This window comes from Plasmopara halstedii (genome assembly GCF_900000015.1).
Source record: "Plasmopara halstedii genome assembly, contig: Scaffold_54, whole genome shotgun sequence".
NCBI lineage: Eukaryota > Oomycota > Peronosporomycetes > Peronosporales > Peronosporaceae > Plasmopara > Plasmopara halstedii.
In genome coordinates this window covers 80,195-89,402 of record NW_020186975.1, presented here as the reverse complement: position 1 = coordinate 89,402, position 9,208 = coordinate 80,195, and the positions used below count along the sequence as shown (strand labels likewise).

At 43.8% G+C, this 9,208-nt stretch overlaps 2 protein-coding genes across 2 annotated transcripts; both read right to left on the bottom strand.

Annotated features, from left to right (window-relative positions):
- Positions 1-1,715: 1,715 nt before the first annotated feature.
- PHALS_11357 (uncharacterized protein) lies at positions 1,716-2,180 on the bottom strand (the record flags this gene model as incomplete). Its single annotated transcript, XM_024724615.1, has 1 exon — positions 1,716-2,180. One exon carries the CDS (start codon positions 2,178-2,180, stop codon positions 1,716-1,718), a length of 465 nt encoding a protein of 154 aa, XP_024571846.1.
- A 1,990-nt stretch (positions 2,181-4,170) lies between these two features.
- On the bottom strand, positions 4,171-5,362 carry PHALS_11356 (uncharacterized protein; the record flags this gene model as incomplete). The annotated part of the gene is made up of 2 exons (XM_024724604.1): positions 4,171-5,181; positions 5,246-5,362. 2 exons carry the CDS (start codon positions 5,360-5,362, stop codon positions 4,171-4,173), a joined length of 1,128 nt encoding a protein of 375 aa, XP_024571845.1.
- Between the last annotated feature and the right edge of the window lie 3,846 nt (positions 5,363-9,208).

The window sequence follows — 9,208 nt, the reverse complement described above, 5'->3', positions numbered from 1 at the left end:
TGCGCCGACGATCTTTGTCAATGATCATTGGATCCAGTATATCACGGGTCAGCCAGTCCATCATTCATCTTTCCAAAGTCACCAACCAGAACAAATCATGATAATTCATGACGCTTCGCTTCAATCCGAGGAACATTGTGACGATAGGTTATGTACACCCTAACACAATGTGTTCTCTGCAAACATGAATTGCATGTGTCTTCAATTATCGGTACTCCTATGGTATTATCGAATTGGCTACAATTAAAGTTTGAAACTACTGGTAGTAGCATCTGTGTCATAATTACTAATCAGAAGAAGAACCGTACATTGCCAGCACCGAAGAAATCTCGAACACATTTAGTGCCGTTTGTTACTGTCTTATCGCACCAAATGTACAAAAGAGAATTTGCCCTCGCCACCCGAAAGCACGTACGGATTTGCTCAACGACTTCTACAAATGAGACGAGAACACTGTTCGTATGTAGCTTTTCTTGCGTGACTTATCTTACGTGGATTTTAATGTGGCTTTGCTCTCGTGGCATAACATCCCGAAAATGTGCATATGAAGACACAGAAGCGGCATTTAGTGAGCACATTGCCAAAACTATAGCTTTCAAAAGCTCACGCTGCGGATTACATTTTTGGCATTCTATATGACATGTGGGCCAGCTAACGGATTCAAGATGATGTCTTGGAAACTGTGCTTCCAACCTTGCGGAGATTGCGAACTCATTTCATTGCAAGCTTGAGAGACTGCCTCTGTTGACATTACTGAATCTAGGCACCAAATGGGGAAAATCTGCGGAAATCAGCAGTTGCGACTATTCACCTATCTCCGATCCCTTTGGCTAGCTTTCAGAAAAGACTAAGTGCAGCGTACATCGAACGTTTGCCCCCTCAAGTGCACCGTTGATTTAGTCCAAAAAGGATTAAGCGACTTTCTTAAGACTGAACGATCAGTTTCAAGTCACATCTACTTTCTATCAAATAGGGAACTGCTGTTGAGAGTAAGGTCTGTCATCTCAGCCACTTCTGATCGGCGACATGTCGTTAAATCGCGACTGCTTATAGGTCAGTAAGCGCTTGCACCTGCAAGTACCACGAGCACTTTCTAATGCTATGTCACCATGCATGTGCCTTCAGCTTCCGAGTCAAAGTAGCATTATGGAGATACAAGGCGATATTTCGGCTCGAATAGTCAACTTATTGATGGCATGTGTCTTCTCGTGTGAAATGGCTTTGTGGACGAATTGCTGAAAAGATGGAGGATAGATGCTAACAAGCAAGTCAAGCAAATCTGGAAATCGATACATATATCAAGGCTCATATGTAATTTGTACTACTTACGTAAACAGATTCGTTCAGTAAAATTCGGTCAATGCAAGTAAATCTGAAGCTGGAGGACCAAATCTTTGTTTTGTCAGCAGTCTATTCTATTCCTTATCAATTTCAGCAGCCACTTTTGAGCGATAAGGATAAATCGGTTATTGGATGACCTTATGAATTAAGTGAGATGAATGGATCGAAAGCCTGTAGATTCAATTCGACAGCAACGCTTTGATTACGTTAATGATGAAATTTGGCAAGTTTTCTTAAATATAAAGCGCAACCAAGCCTTATCAACACTAAGAGATCGGCACGAAGAAGGTTCGCTTCAGTACGATACAACAAGACCACGGATCGACGCACAGTATAAACGCAAAAGTATGAATACTCCTCGCCAGGCTAAAGATTCAATGTGTAGGCTCGTAAAGCTGTTGTAGACGCTGTCGGAAAAGTTGTCGGTCTGCTAGTCGCACATTTAGTTGTTGCTGTTCCTCAATTAGAGATCTACGTGCGACCGTGAGCTCGGCGTACAAATCCTGTGGTGTGATTTGACGCTTGCCGTCGCGGAAGGCCTTAGCAGAGTTTTCATTGCACTTCTGCCAGCGCCGAAGTACATTTGAGAATTCGCTCTCAAGCTGAGCTACTTCGTCGCGCAGATTCTTAAGTGCCTCACGCTTCTTATAGTAACAGCGCTTTACAAAGAGGCGATTCTTGGCCTGTTTTTCTTCATTTGAGAGCCGCTTGGAAGAGAGAAGCTTTCCCGTACTGCAGCGCGTTTTTATCTTTCCGGCCAGGCTGGGTTTTTCGAGTTCCGAGGAAAAGGAAGAGGCCGAAGACAATGGCGAGTGGGGCTCTACGCTCATTTCTTCCATGTCGAAAAGATCGAGCGAGATAGAAAGAGGATGCTTCGACTGTGGTATGCTTGGCATCGAGAAGGTGGTGGAAGCAATTATTGTTGACATGATTCTTATTGTAGGTGGCTTGTGGTGATGAGTGTTGCTTCTTGCCGTAGTGAGTGAATCCAGGAATGGACTCTGTTCCCTTGATAGATGCCTGCTGACAGTCAAAACGATCGCAAGGAAGGAATATAGATGGAAGATGATGCAGCAAGGATGCTGACCACCATGTTGCGACTTTCGAAGGATAACACTGTTGTTGAGAATAAGATTATGCGCCTTGCTTTGTGCACAACAATTTCAAGGAGTGACACAGTTCGGAACAAGTGCTGGACGCCTTGTAATGGCGTCCCGCTCTCCCTCTGCTTTAAAGTCTCCGATGGAATTTAAAGTCTTGATAATAAGCTTTGAGCGATTTTTTTGTTCATTAATTGACTACTTGGCAGGAGTTCGATCCACAGCGTGGCCACTTCGGTGTGCACTTCAATGTGATATAACATATGTACCATATTTAACGTCGCAGAAGAATTTCGCTCGCGTCCATCACCTGTGTCGCACTTAAAATACATGTCCTACTTGTCTATCAAACTAATGCCCTTTGCAGACTATCTGCTAAATGAGAGCTGAGCCTTGTTTCGTGCTACTGTCGTAGAGTTTCTTCCAGCTCCAGCAGCATCGTAATCGCCAGATTTTGTGTGGATCATTCGTGGCCACCGTGGTCATTGCGTTCAGATTATGTTACAAATACAAATTCGTCGCTGGCGCAAGTGAGATGCGAGCGATAGACTGTTATGATGTACTTCTTCAAGAAGAAACGACTCTGACTCACTTTAAGCTTGCTACGAGCAATGGCACGATCGGCAAGGTATGATCTCGCGGTCGTCGAACATTATGATGAGTCAGATAGGAAAGCCGCATTACTTAAAAGAAATGGCCGAACTCCATAATAAATTCAACCCCACAAATTGCAGCGCAACAGTATCCAGCGCAGCACTTCAATCTAAATTTGTGGTGTTCGAAACAGAATCGGTGACTTTGGTAAACCAGAGCGACCCCTTTCTTAAATTCGTGTGATAAATTTGAGGGACAGCTCAGACGCTTATGTTGTTTCGAAAGCGAATCAGACAGGACCTCTCGTATAAACTCGTCGAAATACAAACCTGCCGGCTACATTTTAAGAGTTCAAGGGATGCTCCATAATTCCAGTGCTTGCCAGATTGCTTGGCAGGAAGGGAGCAGCTACAAGTAGATTCAACCAATCTTTCAATAATAGCATAACTTCAATTTAGTGCACAAATATTTTGATCATCACTTTATTTTCAACTTTGTCAAACTATGCACTTCTTTTCTCCTCAATGCCTAGAAAATGGATTGGTAAACCATGCAGCTCATTTCACGCCCTTCGTCGCTTGGAAAATTCAAACTTAATAGAAAACATGTTCAGCACGCAGCTACGGTACGAACATGAAATTGTACCACTCTGCGGGAAATCAGAGAAATCACAAAAGGGGATTATGTACTGTCAAAAGTTTGCAGTCTCTTTTTGCGAATTATGGCAGCTACCATAACGTGACAATCTCTATTCTCTCTGGGCTCAACAAATTTCGAAGATATCTACCGCGCTTTGCGCGCACGCCATCACTCGTGTCAAGGGTTTGAGCTTGCATCTTTGTCTATTGACACAGCTTGGTGTAATTTATGGAAAAGATGAATTAAAATTTACAAAATTGACTTAGTTCCTAAATCTAACAGAACTTTCTTATATTGATAGAATGTTACATTAGCAGTTTATTCAGGTATCTCTTTGCCTTACGATGTGATCGTGGACAGTTAACGTTTGAGAAATTATAGACGTCGACTGTCATTAATACATACTTTTCATTTACCTCGCACAATCAAGTACGTTTTATAGCTATTATCATGATAAAAGTATCGTCAGAGCTGACTCATACACCTGCAAACACATTCATTCGGCTGTAAGTGAAAATTGCGATCCGACAGCCATGCCTTCCCATCGAACCGCGATGAATAAAACTTCACGTAGCCAAAGTGTCGTAGTGGCAGTTCCACCAAAGTGAAACAAGCAATCTTTAGGCTTCTCGGGTACCTCGTAAAACAAAACCCAGATGTACATGTCAACCCACGTATCGGAAGGTATTGACTTGAGTGCTGCCGCAGATTGTCCATCAATGTTATTCAAACCACCACCATCAACCTCTTTAAAGTGCACGAGTTCCTTATCAATTGATCGAAAGAGTAGCAAATAACCCTCTTCAACCTGCCTTCTCGAAAGCAAAAACACTGTTTTGACTGCTCGTGTGTCATTTGCCGGTACTGTAATACGTCGGTAGAAGAGTATTGTGTCAGCATCTATTTGCTGCAGCAAATGAAATTGTGCTTTTAAAGCTGAGCCGTAAACTTTTGGAAATTCCAGTGGGTTCGAAAAAATTGACCAACTCCGTTGCAGCAAATCACGAGGACTAAGACTAAACTGCTTTTGAAGTGCAAATTTTAAAGTACGTCCGATAACCTCGCGCTGATCGATCCAGCCAAAAACACGGGCGCCAGTGCTTAACTTCTCAGAACTACGGGCGAAACGAAGCACGTCACATATTGTGTCATTAATAATTTTCATGTATAATATGTCAGGTAGCGGATGAATATGATACTGCGAAACATTACAAAGTCCAGGAAGCGGTGCTTTAGTAGCTTCAGAGTCCAATAATTGACCCATACGGCTTTCAATCTTCATGTAGCAAGCGTTAAGCTGGTACAGTCGGTGATTCTCGTGCTGATACCATTTCTTGAGCTCTGTGGCTCGCAAATACTTTTCCATAAGCGAATTCGTAATGCTAGTAACATTCTTGACGCTGGGGCGTTCGTCCCGTCGCTGATTGTTGCTACTTTCCGACAGCAGCATGGTGGAATGCTGTTTGTCCAGTTCCTCTAACTCTCGTCGAAGACTATCAAGTGTTGTCTGCACAAAACACTTGATCAGCATGCTTGGTTTGCCTCATCTCACGCTTTGATAAACCACGTACAAGCTTTTTCTTATACGATTTTTTCACATACTCCCGGTGCTTCAGACGTCTGATCTCCGTCAGCTTAATGGAAGCGGCCGTCACGATATCTGTAGCTGGCGGATTGTCCAGCTTCATATTCTTCACACGATTACCTCGAAGTAGTAAGGAGTCGGAGCTTTTGCTGTCATCCGAGTAGATAATTGGACATAAAAAAAAGGATGTTTACTAATGTGCACCTGCGTCAGTAGATTGATTGAGGTATGATACCTCATTCCAGATCAGTCTTTGTTATCTCTTATTTTTCTACTAATTTATCTTGAAATTATGTATATGACTACAACTTGACAATGTATTGGCAAATCAGAGAAGTCTCATGAACTAAACAATTTGCAAGCCAGAACCGATATAGAACCGTAGAAACTGTACAAAATATAAAAAATCACACAATTCAGAATAAAAGAACAGTAGCCGCTCATTAAGTCCGCATTCGTTAAAGTTCGCATTCCAACGATTCGTTTACGAAAATTCTAGAATTAATATTTTTCAAAATGTATATTCACATATAACATGTAAAGGCGGGTGATTGCGGAAGTACAACTTTGCAAAACACGTCAGATATGAAATATCATGATCACTCAACGTGAAAGATGAACCCTGAAGCTCATTCATCTCCGCTTCAATGTTAATGGCGTTATTCAAGGATTGTGTTCGCTCCTCGGCTCCTCGTCATCAGAATCACCTGACACATATTTGGGTTCAATTCTGAGCGCACTGCCTAGTTAATGTCTTCCATCACATTTTTGTTAACAGCTCAAGTCCGTCATCATCTTCGTGCAGAAATTGTTCAACCGCATTTCGAATTAAAGGGCGCTCGTCGCTATCGAAAATATTGCACCCTTGCAAGAGATATTGATGACCTCATCACTTCCAGCGTTGATGACTCGTCACCTCGCAGAGCTGGGATGATGTCGCCTTGTTGAAGCAGCTCTTTAACCTTTCTGCGATCATGTCGTTCTGAGCGATACTTACCAGATTGGAGGCGTCAAGAGATGCGGCGGCCTTCCTAAGACCAACCCTGCAGGCCCTCGCATATACGCAAGTGCCACTGCACTTGCGTGTGCCGAGCGCTCTCCTCGCGCTGACAGGCATTACATGCCTTCACGTATCGTGCAACCGACTTGTACATGCGGGCCACCAAAATTGAGTTATAAGAGATCGTTAGGGCTTCTCACGGTAAGAGTTACCGGCTATCGGAAGCGCCACGCACACGATCTCTTGCTTCAAATTGTCGTGGTACAGAACCACAATCTTTGACCCGTCGCCATAAGCAACTTCATTGTGAAAGCGACCATTTTTCAATGCATAACGATGTTGATCATCCTCAACATACAGTCGGCGTATCATATCAAGTGAATCATTTACGATAATATGAGCTAGCTCATAACCAGGACGACGTGACAATGTGTCAGCCAGCACGTTCAGCTTCCCGGCTTGTACGCGACCGTGAAGTTATATTCTGCGAAGAAAGACAACAAGCGACCCATCTGATGTGACAAGTGAAGAGACTGAACAGCATATCGCCAGCTTGCGGGATCCGTGAAGACGACAAACGGTGTTGAGCCCAAGAAGCGAACACGAAACTTCACCAGAGCCAAAAGCTCCTTGCCGTGGGCAGGGTTGTTCTTTTGTGTTGGCTTCAGTTGTCGCGATTGAAACGACACGTCTTTCTGAGTCTTTTAGCAATAGTGCACAACCAATCGCAAATACAGAAGCGTCACACACCACGCTATACGGCTTCGTATCATCTATACGACAATAAATGAATGCTCTTCACAGGTGGATGACCACTCCCATGGTTCAGCAAGTTTGATATTGGGCGTACCAATCCGCGTAGCTACGCGAGAATACTTGCAGGTAACTGGGCAAATCAATCCATTTCCTCAAATCCTTTTAATTCTGTAGCGTTGAACACTCCACGATTGCTTTGACCTCCTCAGGGTCTGCTCAAGCGCCGTGTTCACCAACATAACAACCGACTTCATTAGCACCGAAAATACACTTTGCAAGATTCGCTTGCAGTGAATGTTCACGTATATATTCCAGCACCACACGGAGGTGCTCTTAGTGCACTTTTCCGACAGATCTGCCATCTTTATCCTTCGAATGAACGACTATATCATCAAAATAGGTTTGTGCGAAGCGGCGTAGTGGTAAAAACAGATGGGAGTCAAATTGATTGGATGTTGCTGGGGCATCGGATAGTCTTTGTGTTAACAAAAGCCACTACCGGACGGTTTACTAACAGTCATCAAATGTAGGTCGTCCTCCGTCATCCAGATTTGGTAGTATCCATCAGCCAAATCATGTACAATAAACTGTGAACAGCCGGATATACGGTGGATGATGACATCTTTACGCGGAATCGGCGTTTCAGCGGGAAACGACTGCGCATTTACCTTGTTATATTCTTGAACAATACGCAACTCACAATTTGTTGTACGCATACAAAACGTTGGCTGTGAGGGGACTTGCTCTCCCTCACCCAGCCAGCAGCTTGTTTTGAGCAAAGAACTCATCAATATACTCATTTCGCTCAATCAGTGGCCACTGTCAAAGCACTGTATGCTCTGAACCAAGTTCACGATCCATTCCGTGTTGAGATCCATTTTCTGGTGGAAGACCAGAGGGCGGCTTTGCACTAGGACGTCATCCTTGTATTCTGTAACAGGTGAATAATTAGAATTGGTTAAATTTTGTAAAGTAAAGACGCTGTCAAAAGTCTTCGAGAGCCGAATCATTTATATCTGATGATGAGCGAAGTTCCGCTGAATCGACCTTCGACTGTAGCGACACGACCTCCGCAATACCATCACACTTAAGGTTGTGTAGGAAGTCATCGCAAGCGACTTCTTCGAGACCAGCTTCCCTATCGTCCGTAACGGTCCCAAAAACATCTATTCTGGTAATTTTACAACCAGTTACTGCATCCGCAACATTTGGACAAGCAAATTTGCATGCTAGAGTTATATCATGGGGGTACTAACTCACCCGCAAATTTAACTGCATCTAGAGCGAGAGTAGCAGTACCGCGACCAACAAATTCCGTAACTTCCTTCACATGTGTGTGCTCCGCCACACAACGAGTGGGGGCATCACATTTGTGGTCAGTTACACCAACTGACCAACAATACGACGCGACCACTGCATTAGTGGGAGTAAGGCATATCTAGCCACTGTCAATTTCTTTGACATTCCATTACACACTTGTCGACAACATTTTTCCGTCTTGATGGGGGCAACAACCGCAATCTCTTCCCCATAAACTCTTTCTGTTGAGTTATATCGCCATGCCCACAAACGATATATTCGTTTTGAATGGCCAGTTTTGGGCACCACTTGATCTGTCGATACACCTCTTGGGTGACCACCAGTGTACATACGACTTTGCATCTTCCCTAACCTGGGAATGTCAATTGCATATACCAATGAAGTGTGGATCAGTACCAGCATCATGCAACTGCCGAGCGCTTGGAATCTTTTTTCTGTGCATGGTGAATGTGGGTTCATTACTGTCAGTGGTTTCACTCAAGCCTGGAGAGCCCTCCCAATCGCTTACGATCGCCAATCGGTCCATTGCTTATGCTTCTCAAGCCACGGTATACCTAAACTCAGATCATACTGTTTGTCTGTCTTGAGGACTGTAAATGCTTCCTTTGAGTTTACGTCTTCAAACTTCAGCTAACAATCAGCCTAATTTTTTCGTAGTGACCACCAAACCAGTGGCCAACATCAATAAAATAAAGCCACCGCTTCTTTCTAGTGCATCCGAACGCACTGAGTCATTTTCAGCAGCACTGTGCTTGCGCGCGTAGTAACGCGAAGCGCCAGAGACAATTAAGACTTTAACCGAATGACCGTAATCCTTCGCACTCGCTGTGACAACGAGGAGACCACTTCGACTCGTTCCGTTAGCGAAGGACG